The sequence below is a fragment of the Phyllopteryx taeniolatus genome, chromosome 7 (genome assembly GCF_024500385.1).
Source record: "Phyllopteryx taeniolatus isolate TA_2022b chromosome 7, UOR_Ptae_1.2, whole genome shotgun sequence".
NCBI lineage: Eukaryota > Metazoa > Chordata > Actinopteri > Syngnathiformes > Syngnathidae > Phyllopteryx > Phyllopteryx taeniolatus.
This window is the reverse complement of record NC_084508.1, coordinates 16180310-16204065: the sequence shown is the minus strand read 5'-3', so window position 1 is coordinate 16204065 and position 23756 is coordinate 16180310. Positions and strand designations below refer to the sequence as shown.

The window sequence follows — 23756 nt, the reverse complement described above, 5'->3', positions numbered from 1 at the left end:
TGAACACACACACATGTACCACAGACATACTTACTGATAACGTTCAGGCTGACAACAAGCGAGAACCATTTTGATAAGGAGTCGACGAAATTACGGGAACTTATTGTTGACTACTGTTTACACTCTCACAGAAACATAATATTGTTGATTACTGTAAAATTATAAATACAAATTGAACTAGAATGAAATATAAGAATCAATACGACTAAGAATGAGTTAATAAAGTAAAAAAAAAACGGATGTTATTGCATTATTTTCTTTAAACTCACCTACATTTAAGTTGCTTATTGAGAAAAATAAAACCCATAAAACAACTATGGTGCTTAATAACGATGCCAAAATATCGTTCCAGGATTGTGTACAAAATAACAAATCACAGTAACCTCTAAAAATCTAGAAAACCACCTACAATATCTCCAAGCCCTGCTCCCACACAACACATGTCAAGTTATTACATTACCCAATTTAATTAGCTGAAGGCTCATCATGTGGAAAAAGCTAATTATGTGCTTAAAATACTTCACAACAGTGTTCTGCCCTTGCTCTTGCACGGAGAGCATCTGGAAGGCTTGAAAGAAAAAAAAAGATGATAGCTCTGCATTTGTATACTGTGTCTAGCTGGTATGCACCTTACACGAGAGGAAATGATGGGTATAATGCATTCCTTCGGGGCTTTCACGTGAAGATCATGTATGTGCCTGTTTCCTCACCTTTTGATGTGCTGAGTCACGCACATAACACTGATGGGCTGGGGCACTCCTAAATGCCCTCACTGAGGACACTCATGACCCATGCACGCAACACTGTATGAGTGGGTGTGTGTCCCCGCTATGAACACATCAAATACTGTTTGTGTGTGTGTGTGTGTGTGTGCGTGTGTGTGTTGAAAGTTATTTGAGCACCACACTTGAATACAGCGGATGCAATATTAACTATTATTCCCCTTCGGCAGGAGGCCAACAGTCTAGACTGAGCAGATAAGGAAATTAAACATTCTGTCCTGAAAAAGACATCAGTGAAATAAAGGAGTTAGCTTCAGTACCTGTTGTCATAGCAACATCAACAAGAATCCCAGTAAATATGACGGCTTTGGGGATCATAAGAGTACAGGTTCACTATGTATTTGTGGCTTTTGTGTTATGTCCAATCCTCCTTGAGAGTCTTTGAAAGTTCACTGCGTTGAAGTTCAACATGGAAATTTTTTCCCCCAATTCCTGCTCTGACAAACACGCACTTTCTCTCAGAGCAGGAAAATCCTAAAATCCGTGATGACGTGGAGCTTTCAGGAATCACCACCGACCACCCACCTGCAGCCAGAAAAATAAATATTTCCACCCGTTGGAGCGACCATGAATCAGCACGTCCGCACACACACGCTCACGCACACACATACACGTACACGCACACACACACACGCACACGCACACGTCAACTATTAACGTGGAAATTTACTAAGCCCAAAGGATGTATAGATCATCTGTTTACATGATGGCAGCTGCTTCTCCAGCGCCCCATAAAACTGAATTGTGGGAGTTTTATGTTTTATTCACTCATCCAAGTCTAAAAAATAAATAAATAAATTTTAATTGCAAATCGAGTAGTGTATGTTTAATTGGGAGTATCAACACGCTTGTCACTTTTGGGTCAATATTCAATCAAAGTTGTAACCGCTCTACTAATAATGTTAGACTTGTAAGGGGGGGAAGTAACTCAATACAGGCGAGGCTGGATTTGAACCCGAGTCCTCAGAACTGTGAGCCAGATGTGCTAACCGGTTGTACCCCGTACCTGCAAACAAGTCGTTTCTTTTTTTTCGAAACAGTACCATGACATAGTTTTTGTTTAATACCGGTTGCACAAGGTTTAGCTTATTTTAAATGAAAATATTATGTATTTAATTAAATTATTAATAATAAATGTTATAGTGAATTACCCAATTATTTCAAAAATATTCTAGTAAATAAATAAAATGTTTTATTTACAATAAATGAGTTAACCAATCATTTAATGAGATAAATGAACAAACAATTACTTAATTTTCCAACTTCGTTCATTAAAACTTAAAAACTTAAAACTTATTAAAACTCAGTCACTTTTTTTCTGAACTTTATTAATCAAAGTCTAGCTTTACAATTTAAGAAACATTCCGCAAGGAAAAACAATTTTCAAAAACTGAGCATACACAAAACATGAACAGTACATATAACAGGAAAATGCAAGATAAAAATAAACAAATAACTAAAATAAAAGTCAGCGGTCTAATCAGAACAGACAACATTCATATTATTGTACACAGTTCAAGGCGTGTGTTTTTTTGTAAGTCCTTGACTTAAGTAAGTCATCAAACCTAAAAACAGTGTGTGAAATTTTATGAACCTGCATCTATGAATAAAATGGTTTGAAATAATAAACAGGGTGATATACATCATTTCCCATTTTTGTTTTGTGTCATTATTCCATATAATGCCGTTATGTTGAGAGCGTTTGCGATTGTTATGACCTGTTTCGGCCACCGTACCAAATTCCCACTGTTTCCACAATTCCCCATTTTCCACTCAAAAACCCCGAATCAAGTGAGCAAGAGTTTCAGCACAAAGTTTCCCATCCTTCCAATTCCAACGTCAGCCTGTTCACCTCATTCAGAGCAAGATGCTCTATCTTGGAAACAATTTTCCACATTTCAATAATCCTCACAGTTCCCAAATCCCACACGTTGCACAGTAATATTGCTTTTATTTATTTATTTATTCATAATGAAATAGGAATTTTACACATTTACCTCCTTCCACGTTTCTCGACCGATTCAACCCGTTCCAACTTTGAAGTGTTCAGGTCATTTAAGACATATTGGAAGTTTTTTTCCACATTCAAATTATTCCCACATTCATAAAATTCCGCACTTTCACAATAAAATTCCCAAATTAAGAGATAGTTTACACATTTACCTCCTTCCACATTTTTTGAATGATTCACTTAAAAATGTTTATCTCATTCAGGACATAAAAGCTATTTTCCATAGTCCAATAATTATCACATTACCCAAGTTACACACATTTCACAACAAAATCCCCCAAAATAAGAGATATTTGACACATTTACCTCCTATTTACACATTTCTTGACCGATTCGACCCATCCCAACTTCTAAATATTCAATTAACTCAAGACATCTTGGGAACTGTTTTTATTTTTTATTTTTTATTTTTTTTATATTTCCCCAAACCCCACATTTTCACATCATTTCCAAAATTTTGAGAATTTGTATGTATTTAGAACCTTCTTCCACATTTCTCGACCGATTCAAACCATCCCAAATCTGACATTCCACATTTGAACAATTTAATTATTTCCACAGAATTTCAGTTCAGTTTTTCAGTTTTGTCTAATACTCTAATAATATATACGTCTATTTTCATACATAAGAGCTGAGTTGAGACTTGATACAACTTCAAATTGGATATCTTACTTTGTACAGTATGTTGAAATATGGATATTCAAATGACTGTAGTCTATATAATCCCTGAATACTGCAGTTGTAATAGTTCATTTGTAAGGCGTGCTTGCCCTCTAGCGGTCGCGGTGACGGCTGCTTGCAGTTCAACACTTTGGTCGCAAGGTGGCGATGGCGTACAAAGCGGAACCAAAAGGCACACAAGGAAGCAGAGGACATCAGGAGGCTTCCTGCTTGCAGTCGACTGCGAAAAGGCCGGAAATTAAGATTGAACGTTAGCGCTCTTTGATTCAGTGAGTTGCCCTTTTTCCCCCCACTACCCAAATGTCGAAGAACGTGATGTCCGCCCGCTTCCGGGGAGTGGACGTGGATGAGTACGACGAGAACAAATTTGTGGACGAGGAGGACGGAGGGGAGAACCAGCTGGGTCCCGACGAGGCGGAGGTGGACTCCCTCATCAGACAATATCCTTTACGTTATTATCCTGCTTTATGCTAGCATGCAAAGCATATTGTGGGAAATGCTAATGGAATATGGCACGATGGAATACTGTCCAAAATGCCCTGTATTAGTGTGTGCTTGGGCGGCTCGGTGTCTTGCTAATCGGGCGTTTACAATGAGGCTAGTCACTGCCGAGACTTGCCTGACAGTCACATTCCAGGGATTTCTGCTTCCCAGTGAGAGCAGGCTCGGATGGCTTAACGAAATACGATACAAGCGAGCTACTTTTCGCGTTTTATCAGACACTTCTCGCGTTTATACCACTCATTCTCGGCAAGCGAGTGAATGCTAAACATTTTATTGTTGTGTGTGCCGTCTCGGAAATGTTGCTCCAACGCAATCTTCCGTTAATGTTTGGATGGAAGGCCTTATAAGGTATGAAAGTGCGGCACTTCCTGATTGTAAAATGCGCCATGCCCCGCCCACCTCATATTTCAACCTATCAGATGTGAGATTCCTGACTGGCTAGTTACGTTTAAAAAAAAAAAAAAAACATTTATTTCGTTATAATGATTTAACACAAATGATTCTTTTCAATTTCACTGTTATTTTAGCACAATAATGAAGGAAAAGTGTTCCCAGTGGCGTGCAAAGGTGTGTTACTGCCCGAGGCGCACACCGCTTTGCCGATGCTCCTCGAAAATATAAATACAGTAAAAACAATCGTTTTGTTTATATCACAGGTTGCTGTCTGTGTTATCATTTTATTTTAAGATGTTGAATTTTACTTGTTAACATGTCTGCCATCCTTAACTGGACTCTGCACAGGAGACAACATGGCAGCTCTTCACGCCGTCCTTAAGAACCCACCCATCAACACCAAGAACCAGAACGTCAAGGTGGGTTTTGGTTCTTTCTGACGTTTTGGCTTCAAGTCCAGTGGTTACATGTTCCCATGTCAGTCCAATATGCCACCAGGACCGGGCTGAGAGCTTGGTGCTGAAGGTCCTCAGCGCCTTTAAGAGCAGCGACATCGAGAAAGGAGTTCAGTCTCTGGACAAGAACGGCGTGGACCTGCTTATGAAATACATCTACAAAGGCTTTGAGAGGCCATCGGAAAACAGCAGCGCTGTCCTCTTGCAGTGGCATGAAAAGGTTCGTTTTGATGTCAGGTCAACTCAGGAATATTAGAAAAAAAAATATACAGTATGTTTTGTTTCAATTAAATTACCCTACTACATCAGTACAGCGGAACCTCTCAAATTGACACACTCCATTCCATATCGCTAGTTGACTAGTAATTTTTAATACTACTAATAATCTGTTTTATAGGTATTGCTGCTGCAATTAAAGCATTGTGATACAGTATTTAATAATTGAATTGATTGTATAGGTGAAACGGCATAATCATTATATATCGTATTATTATTGTGATATTGCTGAAAGAAATGCAAGCAAAGGTAATGACAGATACATTATAAGAAAAAGAAAAGCAAGAATGTCTCTGTTGTCATCCCACTTTTCCTCTGCCATTCTGGTGACATCACACTTAACTCGTAAACCTCTGTCGATTCACTTAGTGGCATAATAGTGTCATAACAACATGGCTGCGATGGCTTGACTTGGTTGCAACCTTCTTCCAACTTTAGCCAGCAAAGAAGCTGAGTTGGAATAAACTGCGTCCTCTGCCGGCTGTGCAAGGCTCACTACAGCAGCATTTCCTAACCTTAAGTGAGCCAACGCTCATATTTTTAATTCCAAAAATGTCACAGCACACCACAACACAAAAAGGCGATACACGTCAGTTATTCACACTCTGCCATATAATGCCTGTCAATATATGTTGCTGGCATGGCCAGATAACAAATATATATCATTTGTATAAATAATCATTTTTACACCACTAAAGTAAAACTGGATCATTTCTGTTGGCACACATCTCTCACGGCACACTGGTTGGAACTCACTCTAATACACAACATAGCATTGAAATACAAACACTAGAATTCAGAACTGTTGACGATGTATTCATGCCCCTCCTTAATATTAATGTATTTTGAAAAATATTACATTTGTAGGATGATGCTATTGTCTTCTGAAGTAGACGTTTACCAATATTTGTCAAGTAAATAAACCCATTTGCGTTCATTTGCAGGCGCTGGCCGCCGGAGGAGTGGGCAGCATTGTGCGGGTGCTGACAGCCAGGAAGACGGTCTAAATGTGGAGCACGTTTGACAGACACACACACAATGTATCAGATGGCGTATGGACTATAAGGAAAATCAGATGAGTGAAGATGGTGGGATTGTGTCAGATCAAATTGCTAATCTTATCTGGGTCACACTAGGTTCTAAAATCATTTGGCACGTTTATCCTCGTGCTCAAAATCATGTTCGTCACTAAGTGCATACACATCCCAGCTGTTTCTGTTTCTAGGAGCTCTTCAACTAGGACTAATGACCTTAAGAGTAGTTATTTTTCATTTTTAAACAGGAATGTTTGTGTTCAACCACCTCATGACCAAATCCCAACATTTTTTAAATGATTTCGGGCTAAATCAGGATTCTTGCTCAATAGGAGAGACAAATAATGGTTGATACATATTTGGTCTGTGTGTTTATGCACAGAAACTAATTGTTGATTTAAAAAATATAATTGGGGCATTGACTCCAGGATTTCCGTACCTGTCTTTTGTATATTTTGTGTGTTCTGTATCTAAGTTCAAATATAAGGCACATTGATATCATTATTTATCCCAAACATTTTGTATAACCAGGGGAAACCTGTTAAGGTTTTGTCTGCCTTACGAGGTAGCTCATCTGTTGCCAAATGAAACAATTAGATTACATGTCAGTTTACATGACTTAGATGTCCTTGTGTAGTAGTAAACAAAATGACGTCAACAGAAAAGACAACTGTAAGAGCAGCAACCCTTTTTAGAGACAATACTGTAACTCATTCCCTCAGCAGTTTTTGATTTCTCTGCTTATTTCGAATCACTAATATGTGAAGTTTCCTCATTGTTCCACCAAAGCTTCACTACAGTTGACATTATTTTCATTCTTGGAAATGGAATCATTATGCTTCAAGCTTGTCATCAGTGGTTACGCATTCCAACATGCTAGATGTATTTTCTAATGCAGTATAAGGCTGTTTTGACATGATGAGAAGAACTATGTGATTGTCTTCTGCGTCATGTATTTCTAGTCAAAGGGCGAGGCGTTAAGGAAACAAACCAAACTGATGTACAAAAAAACTGCCTTACGAAATATTCCTTTTTTATGTTTGTGCTTTTTTTGACAAAAAAATAAATAGTATCAATGCTGGTTGAAACTTTGTCTTTTTTTTTTTTTGTTCTCCTACCATCCATCCATTTTCTCTGTTTGCCCTTGTTAGGTTCAACAGTAAACTCTTCCAGTTGACTAAGGGCAGGAGGCAGGGTACACCCTGGACTGGTCGTCAGCTAATCACAGGGCTCATACGATTTTGACAAAACAACCATTCAAAGTCACATTCACACCTATGGACAATTTAGAGTTTTCAATTAACATACATAAATGTTTTTGGAATGTAGAAGGAAACGTCGGAACATGCAAACTCCACACAGGAAGGCCAGAGCTGACATTCCAACGTTAAATCTCAAAGTTAGACATTTTAACCCTCAGGTAACTGTGCTGCACATTGTTTTTCTACCATTAAAGCTGTGATGCAATTTAATTTTAATTTAAAAAAATCGGATAAGTACAGTATTGCAATGTAACAAACAACACTTATGTACAAGTTTAAAATAAAATACATCTCAGCTGGTGGAAAACAGGATGACGTAAACCAGGGTTTTTATGATGCGTGGGTATGATGGGATGCTTCCTCAGTGTGCCTTTATGCCACCTATAAAATGACACTTCTCCACAATGTAATTATGTTCAAGAACTTAACAATAAGTTAAAGCTTTGAGTATTTAAACAAAAACCTTGGGACACACCAAATCAATTAATCAACCAGGGGTTGGATTGAGTTCCTCCTCAATCTTAACTCATCAAGACTAATCAAGACATTTTGGATAATCCTTTTCACGTAGGACCAATTTGGCCGAGGCCCTTTCCTGTTCCAGCATGATGTGCACCAGAGCTCAGGCTCATAAAAGAGAGATGGTTGGCCAGCACGTTTTCACTCACTTCCATCACATCTCACAAATGCTGTTTTCACTTTCTGTCGGTGTAACGGCCACATGTCCCAATACTTTTGCCCGATTAGTGACCATGCCTTTCTGTGCATCTGGTGAGAGTTTTGTGTGTGACAGGAAACAATCATTTATTGATTAACCAAGGCCTTACAAACACGAGGACAAATAAATAGCCATGACATGTTTTTTCTTTCAATCCACTTTTTCAAAAGCCCCTCCCTCACACACAAGTCAATGTTCTTAGTTCATTCTCTCGATGTGAACGCAGTGTATCCCAGTGGAGCTGCATGAGGAGGATGCAACCGAAGCCCGACGCACCTTCAGCCTGGCGTCATTTAAAGTGCTCTCAGTAGGGGTAGGCCGAGACGGCGATGTAGACGATGAAGGTGGTCTGGTACTCAATGCCTCCGTCTTCACTGTAGGACAGGGCTCGCACCTTCATGCGGTACGTGTGAGGCTCTCGTAAAGGTCGAGTAGTAAACAGCACCCCTTTGAGGTTCTCATCTCGAATGGCGAAAGGTAACGTGATGTCCTCGTCCACCACAAGGAAGGTGGTCCGCGGGTGCATCACTCCATCCTGCGTGTAGGCCACCAGTCGGATGAGGTCTTGGTTGGCTGCGATTCCGAAGGGAAGAGAGAGCAGCTTGTACTCGAGGGCGTAAGGGCTCAGAGCGCATTCAAGGTCATTTGGAGGACAGTTCTTCAGACAGAACCTGAAACACAGATCGCAGGCATAAGGTGAGAATTGATCAAACTGCAACGAGGCAGCAACACATTTTTTAGAATGTCTGTCCATTCATCCATCCATTTTCTATACCACTTGATCCTCATTAGGGTCGCAGGTGGGCTGGAACCTATCCCAGTTGACTTTGCTGAGAGAGGTGGGGTACACCCTAGACTATATATATATGCACACACACACACACACAGACAGCCCTTCCTGCTCCCATTCACACCATCACTGTGTAGGAACAGAACCCTTGCTACATGCATGGTGCAAGTCAGGTGACTTCAGGTGTCAGTGACTCTATTACAATACAGGTACTGTATATGTTAAATGAAACTAGAGTTTAAAACAAAAACATGACATGGAGAAATGGCAAGAAATGAGACAAACCTGGTTGAACAAATTTGAAGGTCACTGGAACATAAACATACACAACAATGAGGAGCGGACAGTTTAAATGGGCTCTGCTGTTTACCCTGTGGTGGGCTCTCTCTGGTAGTTTGGTGGACAAGGTGTGTCAATGCATTGGTAACTTCCTCTCATGTTGAAGCACACGCGGTTGGCTCCACATTGGATGCTCTGCTCAAGACACTCGTCTATATCTAGAAATACAACAGGCAACTTACATCCAAATGTCTTTTTATGTGCTACAGTGACGTTTTCTTAAAACTGGTTATCAGTCATTCAAACACAATGTACGGTGGTCCAGAAGTGTGGCGCCCACCTTGGCATGTCTTGCCGTTGGTCATGAGGTGGTAACCAGCCGGGCAAAGACACCTGTGGCTCCCTGGTGTGTTCATACACTCGTGCTGGCAGGCATCCCTCACCTCACACTCGTTGATATCTGGCACATAACACAGAAGGCAAGCAGTGCATCGTCAAAATGGGGAGTGGAACACATACTGTATTTTGCCCCTTCCATGGAAGAATTCTAATCAGTGTAATAAAACAAAAATAAAATAATCACAATTTTCAGTCCAAATTGAAGCAGGTGCACTGTGTTGCTCTGTGTGACCCTGCCTAACCTCCATAGTTACCTAAGCAGCGGCCATCCTTGGACACAAACCCCTCCTGACAAGCTCCGGGGCCCTGATGCGCTGAGTTAATGCGGACTCCTCTGCGGCTACGGCCACTGTCGTGCCCCCTTGTGTTGGCGGTGAAGGAGTGATAGCTGTGAGAGGCCAAGTTGTGGTAGAGGCGCTGGTAGGGTTTGCGTTCAGGATAGGACTGTGATGTTCGGAAGCCATATGAGTAAGTCTCATAAGTTGGCAGGCGCTCAAGCCCGGCGCAAGACTTGCCATCCCCCAGCAGGTAGCGCCCCGGTGGGCAGGTGCACCTAAAGCTGCCTGGACTGTTGACGCACCGGTGGGCACAGGGCTGCGGAAGCCGCTCACATTCATTTATATCTGCCCTCAACACAAACAAAGACCAGCACCAGGAGAATAGAAAAAGCAGTAATGGAGAATAGGAGAAATTGCAGTAAGTACAGGAAGTAAGTCATGTGGAGACGGTTGAGGAGAAAAGATAACGAGGACAGAAATAAAAAAGAAATGTGGTGCGGGTCACATAAATAGACAGGAGAGATGAGGATGGGGGGTGGGGGGGGGGGATATTTCAGTTACCCCACTGAACAACAATACATTTCCATGCCACGTGAAATGCATTGAGACTCAATACACATTAGTCATCTATTGCTGCTTCTAATCACAAATGCTAAATTAGTTATGAAGATGAAACCTTCAAATTACAAAAAAATATCATCAAGTTTGCGACAATGTGATTGAATAGTGATATTCAAATTTGATGACAACTATAAGACATGTTGATGATGTCACAGGCAGGAGTGTGCCGTTACGAAGCAGGGTCAAACGAGAGTTTGAAAAGCCAAAAGTAGAAGAGTGAGAACTGACAGGGTGTGATAGTGATGTGAAATGAAAAGGTGCTGGTCTTTGTACAGTCGAAGTACGAGTCCAAACCACTGAAGGTTGGAACTATCAACTGTCTTCTTCTTTAAGTCTTACCCATACCCATTCTCTCTCGTCGAAGAAGAATAAGGGCACGGTACCATGCATTGCATCTCTAAACGTTTGTGATGCAGAGTTCAGAAGTAAATAGGCAGTTTTCAGCACTTGAGTCATGTAAGCAAGCGGTGATGTTTGAACAAGATGGCAGATAGTAGGACAATGTGTGCGTTTAGAGGAGTGAGTTTGCTGGCAGATTTACGTAAGGTTAAGAGAAGCGCAAGCAATTAGCAAGTCCTTTAAAAAATATATATATATATAATCCTTCCCTCTAAGTTACATGTGCACGCAAAAGTTAGCTGCTCAATCTTTTGCAAATGAAGACTTTTGAAAGCTACTGATGGTTCATAAGAGCCAAAGATGAAGTACGTACCAACACAGGGCCTGCCCACTCCCTGAGATCGGTAGCCACGTGGACACGTGCAGTGGTAACTCCCTCTGGTATTTTCACAGATCTGGTTATATCTGCACTGATGGATGCCATCCCTGCACTCGTCAATATCTACGACAGAGTGTGGTGTAAGTCGAAGAACACAACTCGGATGTCTTACATGCACAAAGAACACACAATACTGACCTACACATGTCCCATTGGCACTCTTGGTCATACCACCGGGGCACAGGTCAATGCAGTTGTAACCACCACGCGTATTTTTACACTGCTGGTCTGATCGACAAACCCGCTGTCTGCACTCATTTACATCTGGAAGAAAATACATCAGTTCTGAAAAAAAAAAACCTACAATGTGTCATTTCCCAGAATACCAGTTGTTTAAATGCTGTACAGTGAAAACCAACCTATTTCCAATTAGCTCCTCACAAATTCACCCATTCATGTTTTTTTGTGGAACCTATCGTCAGCTATTTGCTGAGAAGCTCCCATATTCACATTTTTTGTGTGCTTTCTATAATACTCTAAAATGCCACAAGATGGCGCCAGAGCCATGACTAATAGGAAAGTAGTAATTTGTGTTAAGGGGGTGTACATTGCTGAGTTGTGTGTCATACAAATATCTTTGTATGACAGGGAGGAGCAAAGTTCAGCCTGGATTGTTAGGGGAAGTTACAGAGTCTCTGCTGCATGTGCATTTTTTTCAAAATGAAATAATCTCTAAGCCATTTATTTTCAAGGGTAACGTAAAATGAGTAAGAATGATATTAAAAGTGTTTTGAGATCATAATTTGTGGTATCTTTACGATTTTAAAAATTAATACAGTATAGGTAATCATGAACATTTTTGGGGATTTTTTTTTGCATTTTTTTTTTTCGCTATTCGCGGCAGGGGTCGGTCACTATCACCAATAAATCTGCAGTTTACTGTACATGTAGTCGCCAATTTAGGATTGTTTGGCTGTTTACGGTTCAATTTGAATGCTATTCAGGATTTTGGTTCTCTGACGTAGGTTCTCGCGCTTCCGGTGTGAATGTAAATGTTTCTGTTTTTATGTCAGTCCAAAGTGAACCCCGCCTCTCACCCGAAGTCAGGTGCGATAGACTCCAGGTTCTCTGTAACCCAAACAGGATATGTGTAAATTATGTACAGCACTAAACATATGGTACAGCACGATAAATGAATCATCGAATATGTGTATGAACTGACGACTCCCTGTAAATATGTTGCTTTTAGGTTAGGTGACGAAAGAAAAAAGATTTTTGAAGGGGACGTTTACCAACACAGCGTCGGTTTCTGAGCTGAAAACCGGGCTCACAGGTGCAGCGATAACTACCAATGGTGTTAAGACAGTGTTGATTGCACGGATTGGACTCCTGGCACTCATTTATATCTGAGTAAAAAAAGATGAGAGATTTAAAAAGTTAAGACTTCAACATGCTGCACTGGAAAGAGGCATAATTCTGTGTTATTGTACCTGTGCAACTGTGACCGTCAGCAGTTCTCGTGAAGCCGCGGCCACAGCGCATAACGCAGCGGTACGATCCAATAGTGTTCTCACAGTCCTGTCCAGCATGACACACGTTCGCACCCAGCAAACACTCGTCAATATCTGGTGGGGATGAATATTTGGTCACGAGATGACAACAACGGACATTCAATGTGTATGTGTGTATGAGTGTTGTATACCTTGACAGGTCCTGCCGTCTGCTGAGATCGTGAGCCCACGGGGACAAGAGCAGTAGTAGGTGCCCATGGCGTTGTGACATGCATGAGAACAGGGATTTCCCACTTCACACTCATTCTCATCTGCAGTGTATAAACAATACATTAACCAGTCTTGTAATATAATAGAGTCTACATATTTTATTACTTTACTTGAGTAGATTTCTCTGTTAAAATATTTGTACATTTACTCCAGTATAACTTTTAAGTATTTTATATAAGACTGACATGAGCACAGATGGACCTCAAGATCTGCCTTGTATTTTTATTCTTAAAGGATGAGTGCTTTTATGCCAAATACAACTTTGTAAGGTAAATATGTCAAATAATAAAGTCTCACCGACAACAAATTATGCAAAGAACACCCACCTGCACAGTATGGGCCTGCAGAAACCAAAGTGAACCCATGAGGACACTGGTTACTACGATCACCTGGAATGAAAAACATTGGATTTTTTTCTAGTATGAATGACAGAAAAAACAAATCAACCGAAATGGAGCAGATCAACTTAGGAACTAAAACTAAGAAAAGCTATACTCGAACAGAGCCTGGGTCCCTTAATCTCTGTTGCAGGGTAAAAATAATCTTGCCCTCATTCTTCATTAAGATCCGTTCTCTCACCCTTGCTGATACGAGCTTGGATGCTGTATTCCAGCACCTTTTCCAAGGCATGATACTGAGCGCTGATGGCTGTGGCATGAAGCATCTCCACCAGGTAGGGCATCTTGCCCCTGGACACGTCGTAGGAGATGGTGTGGTTCCAAGAGTAGGGCACGCTCTCCCTGTCAATGCTGAACATGCGTGTGGACAAAGCGTAGAGCTGGCCTGGACCTGTCTGGATGTAGTCCTCTGTGTAGTCCTGATAGGAACACAGCTCACGTGGCTTTAGCATAGTCACTTTTTGTTATTTACTATTTAACGGGGGTGTCCAAACTTTTGCTTCTATATAACGCATTTCAAACACAAGATAACTCAATGTGCTTTACAGGATTAAAAGCATTTAAAAACAAAGAAAAAAAACATCTTAGAAACGTTTAAAACAAAGAGAAAACAATAAAAATAAAAAACAGCATACAGTGCAAGAAATATCATTTAAAAGTGGAAATGCTCTAAAAAGCATGGGAAAAAAGAAGATATAATGTATCATATTTATTTGTGTATTCATGTGTGTACCTTGATGCTGATGTCAACATGTGAGGGCAGCTGGAGGATTTGTCCATTCACTACTATGTCCAGTAACAATGCTCCATCTGAGTCTAAGCCCCGGGCAATGTGAGTCATCCTCAGAATCTCACCTAAGTGTGAGAAATATGATTGGAGAGTTGAAGCATTATGCTCCTTGATCCATGCACTTATTTGTTTTAAAATTTCAGAAGCATTTTAGAGCCATACTAAACACATGAAGCAATATTTGTGGTAGTTTGCACAGTCATGAAGTTTATGTGAATGGTCGCATATCTACCTGTGGCAAATTCCACCTGCGTTTCTCGCCTGAAGATACCTCCGGTTAATGTATACCCATTGACAGCTTCTCCTACCTCCTGTGCGGTGGTCCAGTAGATGGGATTGAGGATAGAGATGAGCTTCCTCATTGCAGGCCCTTGAATCAAAGTTAGAGGACTGAGGCATTTCATTTGACATGTCCCAAGTAATGAAGGTTTACAAAATTGCTTCTAAAACTGACCTAATGATCTTGGTATATTTGAAATAGATGCTTTGATGAGTCTGCCACTAGATGTGGTGTCTATGATGGTGGCATTCAGTATGGCGATACCTAACTCGATTTCGTTGATATTCCCTATTATGCTTCCTCGTGCCATCTGTGGCCCACCTGACAACGAGATACAATATTTAACATGGATTTTAGTATAAGGCACGTTCTATATCCAAATGCCTTACCTGGACAGGCCTTGATGTTACACCTGGACAGCTGGGAGGAGTCTCCTGGGCACAGGCGACCACCGTTGCTTGGTGACGGGGTATTACAGAGACGCATGCGTCTCCTTTCTCCACCCCCACAGGAAGCAGAGCATTCTCCCCAAGACTGCCATAGTCCCCAATTACCGTCAACTGCAATTACACAAAACAGATTCACATGAACCACATGTGCAGACAAACTCTCTCAAACAGCATGGTTGTCCAAAAATCACAGAATATTTCTCAATACACAACCCTACACAATGTTCTACTAAAGTTACAAACACGCACCAGGACACGTGGCTGTCTTGCATCTCTGTATTTGTGCATCCGCGCCTGCACATGCTCTGCCGCCATTGGCCGGCCTGGGGTTATCACATGTCCTGTAACGCCTCATCTGCCCCCCGTTGCAAGTCTTGCTGCAACTGCCCCAGCTGCTCCATGGACCCCAGTTCCCATTTACTGTTGGGCAAAATATCACACACATCAAAGGACGAGAAATTAACCACAAGAACGAAATCACGTACAACACAAACACACGGCTAAACTGGTGATAACGTACTTGGACAGGGGTCACTATTACAAAAGTCAATGTGTACGTCGTTGCCTTCACACTGCCTGCCACCGTATTGTGGGGCAGGGCTGGCACAGAGGCGTGTTCTCTGCTTGGTTCCGCCCCCACAAGAAACGCTGCAGGCTCCCCAGCTCACCCACGATGACCACTTCCCATCCACTAGTGAATATAATCATTTGTTAAGTTAGCTACATGCCTGAAAAAGGATTTCATTATTACATACTGTATCATTAATTCAACAAAGAGGCTTGGATACAGTCCACCACAGAGTGCTTACCAGGACATAGTCTCTCCTTGCACACTTGTGTTTGTGTGTCTGTGCCCTCACACTGTGGTCCATCAAAAGCTGGCGGGGGGTTGTTGCACAGTCGGATTCTGGACTGCGTACCCTTTCCACAGGTCTCACTGCATGGGCTCCAAGGTAGCCAAGGCCCCCAGCCACCCGCCACTGTATCAGTGCAAAAAGAGTCCGCACTTCACTGGTGGCCTACACTGTTAGATAGATACTAACCCATAATACTGCACTTTGAGAAAAATGTAATCAATATTTTAAAAACTGAGCATCATAAACTTTGCAAAAGCTGAATTAGGATCTTATTAGACAATCATTAGATTGTATTATTAAGTATTATGGCCAGTGACTTGAGTGTTACAGTGAGTAAAAGCACATTAGTCTTCTTACCTGGACAAGGCCGGACACTGCACATGATGACATCCATGGTCCTTCCCTCACATGGCCACCCTCCATGCTGAGCTGGGGGGTTAGTGCAGGTCCGCATTCTTGTTCTGTTACCATGACCACAGGTACGAGAGCACTCCTCCCACAAAGACCACTCTGACCAGTTACCGTCAACTATAGATTGAAAAGTACAAATCCTCAGTCTTGCATGTACTGTCACATTCATGTAACATCCCCCATCACCAGACGGTAACGGTACTCCTACCCGGACAAGGCTTCCCGTGACAACTACGTGTCTCCGTGTCTGATCCTGCACAGTGGCGTCCTCCATTGGCAGGAAGAGGACTGTTACATTGTCTTTGCCTCTTCTGAGAACCAATCCCACATGTTAAACTACAAGGGCCCCACTCAGCCCACTCGGAGTAGCCTCCATGAACTGGAAAACAGAAAGAAATTACGCAATTGTCAACTTTTGTATTATTATGTATGACCATGACTATTACGGGCAGAGGAAGGACTTACCTTGAACAGTTAATCCAGCCCGAGCCAGTACTGATCCAAGTAAGTTTCTAGCCACACATTCATATTCAGCTGTGTCCTCCTTTTGGGCACTGTTTACCCTAAGGGAGCCATTAGACAGAGTGGAGAAGTGGTCGCGGCCCAATAGAGTACGCCCTTGGCTGGACCATTCTATCACGGGGGTAGGCTCACCCTCCGCCTGGCAGTTGAGCACCAATGTAGTGCCAGCATCCACCACTGTTGTTACAGGCTCTACTATAATGGTGGGTGCACCTATACAAGATAATGCAGATCCAAGTTGACTTCACCACACGATTGTATTGGTTCAATCCTGAAAATTACTTTCACTTAGAGCTTACTCTGCAAGGTCAGCGTGACACTTCTTTCCATAACACCAGCATCATTCGTTGCCACACAAATATAGTTGCCCGCATCGTCAACCTGTAAAAAATGTAATTAAAACCCACACATAAAATGCGTCAAAAAGCTACGCACTTAACTGTGGAAATGTTACATTGTATTAGACGCATGATCTACAGTGCTTTCATACCACTGTGCCATAGATAGCTAGAGAACCGTTGTCCAGTTGACGAATGCGGTTGTTTATGTGCAAGTTTATTCCATTTTTACTCCACAGGATGGTGGGAAGTGGGTCTCCCCGAACGTCACAGTTCAGGATGGCATTGCCGCCCAAAGGTTCAATACGATTGGAGTTAAGGTCCCCATCAATAATGGGAGGCTCTGAAAGCAGAAAATAAAATAATGATAAAGTTTTAAGATGCAAGTTTTAAAGGAGGATAAATGTCTTCTTACCTTTGACATGGACAAAGCCCAAAGACTTGATACTTCCAACTGAGTTTTCTGCCATACAGGTATAAGTGCCAGCATCTTCTTTATTCACTCTCTCTATCACCAACTCACTGTGGCCGCTCATGTGATCATAGTGAACTACAGTATCAACATATCAGAGACAATCACAGAAAATCGTTAAAAAAAAGTCAAACTCAAATGAAGATAAAACTTCATCAACATAAAAAATAAAATCCTATCTTCCCTCACGTGCAAGCTCACTATAATGTTTTGTTTTATTTCAGTACAAGTCAATGAAACACAAAACTGGATTAGAGGGAAAATATATATATATATACTTTCTCATGTTGTTACATTTTAAGGACAAAAGCAGTGGGACACCAGGTTATATTCAGACATGCAAACACCAAAGGCATGAAAAAGGTGACAAAAAAAAAACATTGTAGGGGGGATCTGGGGGGATCCCCGGGCCTCTGCAGACATTTATTTTATTTATTTTTTTAACATAAATTAAGCAATCTGGAAGACTCTGAAATGTAAGTAAAATTTTTCACGCAGAAAAACATATTTACACCGCTCATGTACATGTTGATGTACAAATTTAAGATTAAAATTAAATTTGCCTCATTTTTCTTTGCCGTTTTGTTCTGGCCTCCAACTTGAGCCAGGCCCATCACCACCTACACCTGAAGCCTGCTTCAAGCTGTGCCCCATGAATAGCATCCTCCTCTTTAAGTGCTCTCATTCTGGAAAAGAATTGACTACAATCATTGTCTGTTTCACTTCATTTTTCACTATTACCAACTTCAATGGCTAATCCCAAATGCATCCTCCAGGAAAATATTAAGTACAATATTTTTCTGTTTTTATTGGCTATTTTTGAATTTTGAGGTCCTGAGCGCACAGGCGGAACCTCAGGCCAATGCGCTCGCATATTCGTCCGCCATGGAGTAATATTCAGAAATTACATCTGTGTGTTGATGGTGGATGTGTGGAACGGATCTAGCTGCCAGCGTTCAAGGAGTACAAAACAGTCTATGACGTCAGCGATGGCGACCCCCCGCCCCCAGGAAAAACTAATCGGATATATACGATTCACATATTTTGAGTTCAAAACAGCGTATTTCACCGAAAGAAAGTAGAAGACGCTTGCCTCCTTCAACCGCCTAGCGTCGTCCCGCTCATCGTGGTTACGAAAAGTCGTAAACCAAGGGTGTCGAATTCATTTTTGCGACGAGCTACATTCTGTTTTCCTCAGAGGCCCGTTATGACTGTGAAACCATATAAATGTTTACTATTATCCCAAAAGGATAATAGTATGTCCAACTATCCAATATCTCAACATTATTTATTACATATGACAATTTGAAATTTTGGTACAGATTTTAGCAGGAATGATGGAAGTTGACACACATGATTTCCTTTTGCGGACCACATAAAATGATGTAGCGGGCCCGACCTGGACCCCGGTCCTTGGGTTTGACACCATTGTCGTAGCAAAGCAATGGGATGGTAGAGTTACCAGTCGTTCATTTTTATGAGACAGGACTGTCCCCTCAAACAGTCACAGGGTGGAAACCGTCCTATAATTCTTGATCTTTGGGGTATTTTGATGGAAGAATATCCGAGACATGTTATTAAGACACCTAGAAACTGTTCACAATATGTCTCTTTTAACAAATGTTCAGTGATTTTTTTTCCCCCCCAAATACTTTTTCTTATATGGTATAATTTTGATAATCAGTGATGCACCTGGAATTATGTTGTTGTTGAAGGCCCATGTGATCCTAGGCGGGGGGATCCCACTGACTCCACAGTCCAGCAGGAGGCGCTCGCCCTTGTTGAGGGAGACGTCTGCAAGCAACTCGGTGAAGACAGGGTGGGTATGAACAGACAGGGTCACTGTCTGACTGTCATGACCCACTTCGTTGGTGGCAACACATGTATAACTGCCCGCATCCCCAGGCTGATGTAGATTGTGGAAAAGGAGGGAGATCATTCATTTTCATGCAATAAAATAAACAGCACAAACAATATATTGTAAGTACACTGAATACAGAGCTATAGGCCTCACCTGAGCAGTATCGATAACCAGCTCCCCAGAGGGTAAAATGGTGTACTCCCCAGTTCCCTCTCCTAAAGGAACACCATCCCTCTCCCAAGACAGGGTTGGTTGAGGAACGCCCTTCGTCACACATGCTAGCTGGGCCTGATTACTTTCCACCACAACTACTTCCTGTGCTAAGTCATGAATGGAGGGGGGAACTGTAAAGAGAACATTTATTAATGATCAGTAGGTGATTTGATTTATATAATGCAAGACAATATGCTAACAGTGAGCTGTTTGTATTTAGGAAAACTCACTTTGCACAGTCAGGCTCATCTCCAGGCTCGTGCTTCCCACGGCATTGGCAGCAGTGCAAGTGTATCTTCCCGTATCGCCCGGCTGGATGAATGCGATCTGAAGGGAGCCTGAACCGAGCACCCGCTGACGTACAGATTCTCCCAGAGGCTGCCCGTCTTTGTGCCATGCGACAGAAGGTGGAGGGACGCCATCCGAGTGACACTGCAGCATCACGGAGGAGTCCACAGGAGCCAGGTATTTCTGGGTTTCTGAGCTGATGACTGGAGGTACTGGAGAGGACCATACAACCATAAGATGTCCATATAGTGAATATAATTTGAATTATTTAAAAACAAATAAAGCAATATGGGAAAAACGAGAGTAGATATATTTTGATTGCAACTCAGCAACTCCATACATTAAGACCTGAGTGACTGCATTTGACTGCAAGTTTGTTTTTGTTGTTTGTGTTTACACACTTTTTAATGTTAATGTTTTTCTTGTTTGTCTCTGGATCTTGTTTTATCTCCACACACGTTGCTGTCTTGTATTGCTTGTCTTGGTGTTCTTTTTTTAACAATAAAATGAATGACTGAATGAACGAATGAATGAATGACTTAGTCCCGGAGACCATTCAATGTAAGAAATTGAGCTGTTGAAATAACAGTTACTTAATTTTGTCTTACCTACCCTGTACTCTGAGTTTGGTCTTTCCCAGGGCTGTACCCGCTGGGTTTTGAGCTACACATATATAAGTTCCAGAGTTGGACACAGATGCCTTGGTGATCTGTAGACTTCCGTTAGGTAACACTGTGAAACTTCCACCTATTGGAAAACAAAAGACTTTTCTTTTACAAGCGATCAAACGTGATTACTGACAGACACACACACAGACGTGGTGGTTACCTGTGGTATGTATATTGATGCCCTCCTTCTGCCAGGTGATTGTCGGCCTTGGTGAGCCCGTGGCCCTGCAGGGTAGCACGATGGGATTGTTGAGGATCACCTCCAGTGTGGATGGGTGTGAATGGATCACAGGAAGCTCTGGGGAAATCAAAGTGAAAATAAACATTTCACCTAATTGTAGTATTTAGTAATATATGGAAATAATTTACCGGTACTCAAGATCCAAAAAGCTGTCTTCTTACCTTGCACTGTAAGCTGCACATGGCGATGAGTAGAGCCTGCAGCATTCTTGGCTGTGCATGAGTAGCGTCCTGCATGACTGAGCTCAGCTGAGTTTATTTCTACTTGACCTGAACACAGTCCAATATCCCAAGTCAGCATCATAGCAGTGATTAATCACTGCTATACAATCACCAGATACTCAAATGAGGTATGCATGTAATAGCTATTGAGAAAATATTAAGGCTGTTGCAAATGCGTACTAACAAAACCGTTAAAACACTGACCTGTATGCAAGATTCTGTATCCTTGTCCCTGTGTGACCAGCTTGACGCCGTCTTTGCTCCAGTGAATTGTGGGATCTGGGATGCCTGATGCAGTACAGGCAATGACCACTGGGGACAATCTAGTTACAACCAGGTCTGTGGGTTCATCGGCTATTGATGGAGGAACTGGGAAGACAGCAGCAGTTAAATAGTTGACTGAAAGTATTTCTACTTTAGAATCACCATCAAAATATTGTCCAGACACTGTTAAACATAATATAATAGGAATCATGATGTCGCTCACCTTGGACAGTGAGGTTGATGGATCTGGCATCTTCCCCTGCCTCGTTTGAGACTACACACTCATACAAAGCCGTGTCCTCCACTGTGGGCGCTATCACTATTAGAGAGCCCGATGAAAGCAACCTACACATAAAAAATTAAGTTATTGTTAAATCAGTTAATGCACTAAATTAAAACCTGCCTATTTGCTGTTTCGTGCGCAAGCAAAAGCTCTTTCTCATTTTTTGTAAAATAATTGCTTTGGTGCCAAGGAACTAAGATGAAGTGAGTTGAGGGGCTTCATGTAGTGCTTTGCCACCATCTTGTGGAATCTTGCTGCCAAACAACTACAGTATGTTTAGTGCTTTGCTGCCAAATATCTATAGAAACCTATTGTACAAAGTGTACAATCCTTTTTAGGGGAAGTCAATAACTAGCACATTTTCGCTTTTTGTGGCAGGGCTCAGTCCCTATCCCTCCCGAATAGCAAGAGAACACTGTATTGCTAGAATGTAATCTTGCAAAATACATGAACACATAATACAGTATGCAAAATATTCTGTTTAGTGAAACAGCCGCTTGAGTTAGGAGATCCTGGATAATGAAACAGAAAGGTAGGAAACCTGAATCAACCTGTACATATTCTGGTTCTGGTCAGTATTGATTGCTTGGCCGTTTTTCAGCCAGATCACAGAGGGCTTGGGTATGCCACTGGCCTCACAAGAGAGGGTGGTCTGAACATTAACCGTAACCGTCACATTGGTGCGTCCATCAAGAATAGACGGAGGCACTGCAAGATGAAAGCATACAAATAACATGTTTATTGGCTGATGGACACAGTTAAATGTGTCACTTCATTATGTCTTTGCATGTTTATTCACACCGTGTACTTCAAGATCTACTCTCTTGCGTTGTGTCCCAGCTGGGTTTGTTGCCATGCACAAATAGCGGCCGGTGTCAGTCACTTGTACAGAGTGGATGTGCAATGAGCCATCCTCCATAAATGTGTACCTGCACGGACATGAATAAAAGATGTACCAAATTTTGATAGCAGAGGTTGCACAACAATGATGGGTAATTCCTAGAAAAAGCAAAAATCTACATTTGAATGATAGTAGACAACTTTATGAGTTTGACAGAGTTTGCCTGTACCTGGGGTTATTGCCAGCCAATATGGCTCCATGTTTCCTCCATGTGACCCGAGGTGCTGGTACACCACTTACAATACACTCAAGCACAGCTGGCTTATTAATACGAACTGACAGTGTCTGAGGGCCGTCTTTGATTGTTGGGGCCACTGAAGGGATAAATTATCATGTTTTTTTTAAAGTCTTGTTATACAGTTTCTTTCAATCAATTTAACCTTCTATATAAACCAATTCAACATGACTTCCAAGTGGCAAAAGGCAAAGCATTCTCAAATGGGACCACTAGTAAACAAACACGTTATTTGACCAAGGCAGACCAATTGAGAAAACAGGCTATATGCCTTGAAAGATGATTTTAACCTTCTTCTCCACCACCATAGTTTACATTTCACTGGTAAGTTGATTCAAAAATAGATGCAGTGGAAATTCAGACATAGTTAACATTATCATAGAGAGACTGGTTAAAAATCCAGGAGATGGCAATGAATAAAACCTTAACCTTGTTAATGGTAGATGTAGCCTCAAGGCAAGCATGGTACCATAATTTGTAAATGAGCTATCTTGCCATTGAGTGGTTCTTTTGGTGACTGATACTGTGACTTACAATCTGAAATAGCTTATTTCCCTGTTATCTAACTAAAAAGAATATGATTGCTTGAGCTTGACTTTTCTGTTACTTGGTTTAGTTGCCCAGTGGGTGAGCCACACAAGGGCTCTTTGGGAGGTGAAACGGATAGTGCGCTTCCGTCTACTTAAACTCCACACACTTCACTCTTCAACCCGATAATGGATGTTTGGTTCTTGGTCTGTCTCTTTTGAAGTGGCTACTACGCCACCAGGCAGTCTTATCTTCTCTTTAGAACTATAGTAGGTAGACGCCCGCATGTCTGTCCATCGGTGAATCTGTGGGTATTCACCGATTCGCAAATTTTTTTCCCCTCAATTTATTTGCAAATTTTTCCCATTATTTTTCAATTTTTATTATTGTTTTTCCTTTTTTGTGTGGGTGGGAAACTAACCCCCAAAATGCTCATTGGCGATTTATATAAGCTTAGTCAATAATGCATTGCAATTAGAACGGGCCACTGTATTTACAATGCCCACTTGCCTTGTCCTCCACACGCACTTTTTTGCTGGATTAAGTTAGATCTT

The 23756-nt window shown here is 41.6% G+C and overlaps 2 protein-coding genes across 2 annotated transcripts in view; one reads left to right on the top strand and one right to left on the bottom strand.

The window, feature by feature from the left end:
- The first annotated feature begins 3641 nt into the window (after nt 1-3641).
- arpc5b (actin related protein 2/3 complex, subunit 5B) lies at nt 3642-7224 on the top strand. Its single transcript, XM_061779934.1, has 4 exons — nt 3642-3915; nt 4719-4790; nt 4870-5046; nt 6047-7224. The coding sequence occupies exons 1-4, from the start codon at nt 3775-3777 to the stop codon at nt 6107-6109; spliced, it is 453 nt and encodes a 150-aa protein (XP_061635918.1). The 5' UTR covers nt 3642-3774; the 3' UTR covers nt 6110-7224.
- hmcn1 (hemicentin 1) overlaps nt 6840-23756 on the bottom strand; it is an 82658-nt gene continuing 65741 nt past the window's right edge. Inside the window, exons 73-107 of the mRNA XM_061779921.1 lie at nt 22609-22753; nt 22340-22467; nt 22090-22246; nt 21479-21600; nt 21196-21360; nt 20932-21039; nt 20690-20827; nt 20474-20608; nt 19804-20073; nt 19514-19704; nt 19192-19405; nt 17443-17577; nt 17180-17370; nt 16989-17070; nt 16633-16902; nt 16376-16546; nt 16114-16284; nt 15709-15879; nt 15420-15590; nt 15149-15319; nt 14840-15010; nt 14625-14771; nt 14403-14540; nt 14114-14235; nt 13562-13799; nt 13309-13371; nt 12904-13023; nt 12692-12826; nt 12494-12607; nt 11400-11525; nt 11196-11324; nt 9839-10207; nt 9526-9645; nt 9277-9403; nt 6840-8787 (exon numbers count right to left, since the gene is read on the bottom strand). Coding sequence (XP_061635905.1) covers nt 8421-8787; nt 9277-9403; nt 9526-9645; nt 9839-10207; nt 11196-11324; nt 11400-11525; nt 12494-12607; nt 12692-12826; nt 12904-13023; nt 13309-13371; nt 13562-13799; nt 14114-14235; nt 14403-14540; nt 14625-14771; nt 14840-15010; nt 15149-15319; nt 15420-15590; nt 15709-15879; nt 16114-16284; nt 16376-16546; nt 16633-16902; nt 16989-17070; nt 17180-17370; nt 17443-17577; nt 19192-19405; nt 19514-19704; nt 19804-20073; nt 20474-20608; nt 20690-20827; nt 20932-21039; nt 21196-21360; nt 21479-21600; nt 22090-22246; nt 22340-22467; nt 22609-22753 — 5792 coding nt within the window. The 3' untranslated portion in view covers nt 6840-8420. The remainder of the gene's footprint in view (nt 8788-9276; nt 9404-9525; nt 9646-9838; nt 10208-11195; nt 11325-11399; nt 11526-12493; nt 12608-12691; nt 12827-12903; nt 13024-13308; nt 13372-13561; nt 13800-14113; nt 14236-14402; nt 14541-14624; nt 14772-14839; nt 15011-15148; nt 15320-15419; nt 15591-15708; nt 15880-16113; nt 16285-16375; nt 16547-16632; nt 16903-16988; nt 17071-17179; nt 17371-17442; nt 17578-19191; nt 19406-19513; nt 19705-19803; nt 20074-20473; nt 20609-20689; nt 20828-20931; nt 21040-21195; nt 21361-21478; nt 21601-22089; nt 22247-22339; nt 22468-22608; nt 22754-23756) is intronic.

What these genes read in the sequence shown, in the direction of transcription:
- arpc5b (XM_061779934.1), top strand. Translation starts at nt 3,775, where the DNA reads ATGTCGAAGAACGTGATGTCCGCCCGCTTCCGGGGAGTGGACGTGGAT. An exon ending in CCAAGAACCAGAACGTCAAG is followed by an intron (nt 4,791 to 4,869) that starts GTGGGTTTTGGT and finishes ATATGCCACCAG; the next exon opens with GACCGGGCTGAGAGCTTGGT. An exon ending in TCTTGCAGTGGCATGAAAAG is followed by an intron (nt 5,047 to 6,046) that starts GTTCGTTTTGAT and finishes GTTCATTTGCAG; the next exon opens with GCGCTGGCCGCCGGAGGAGT.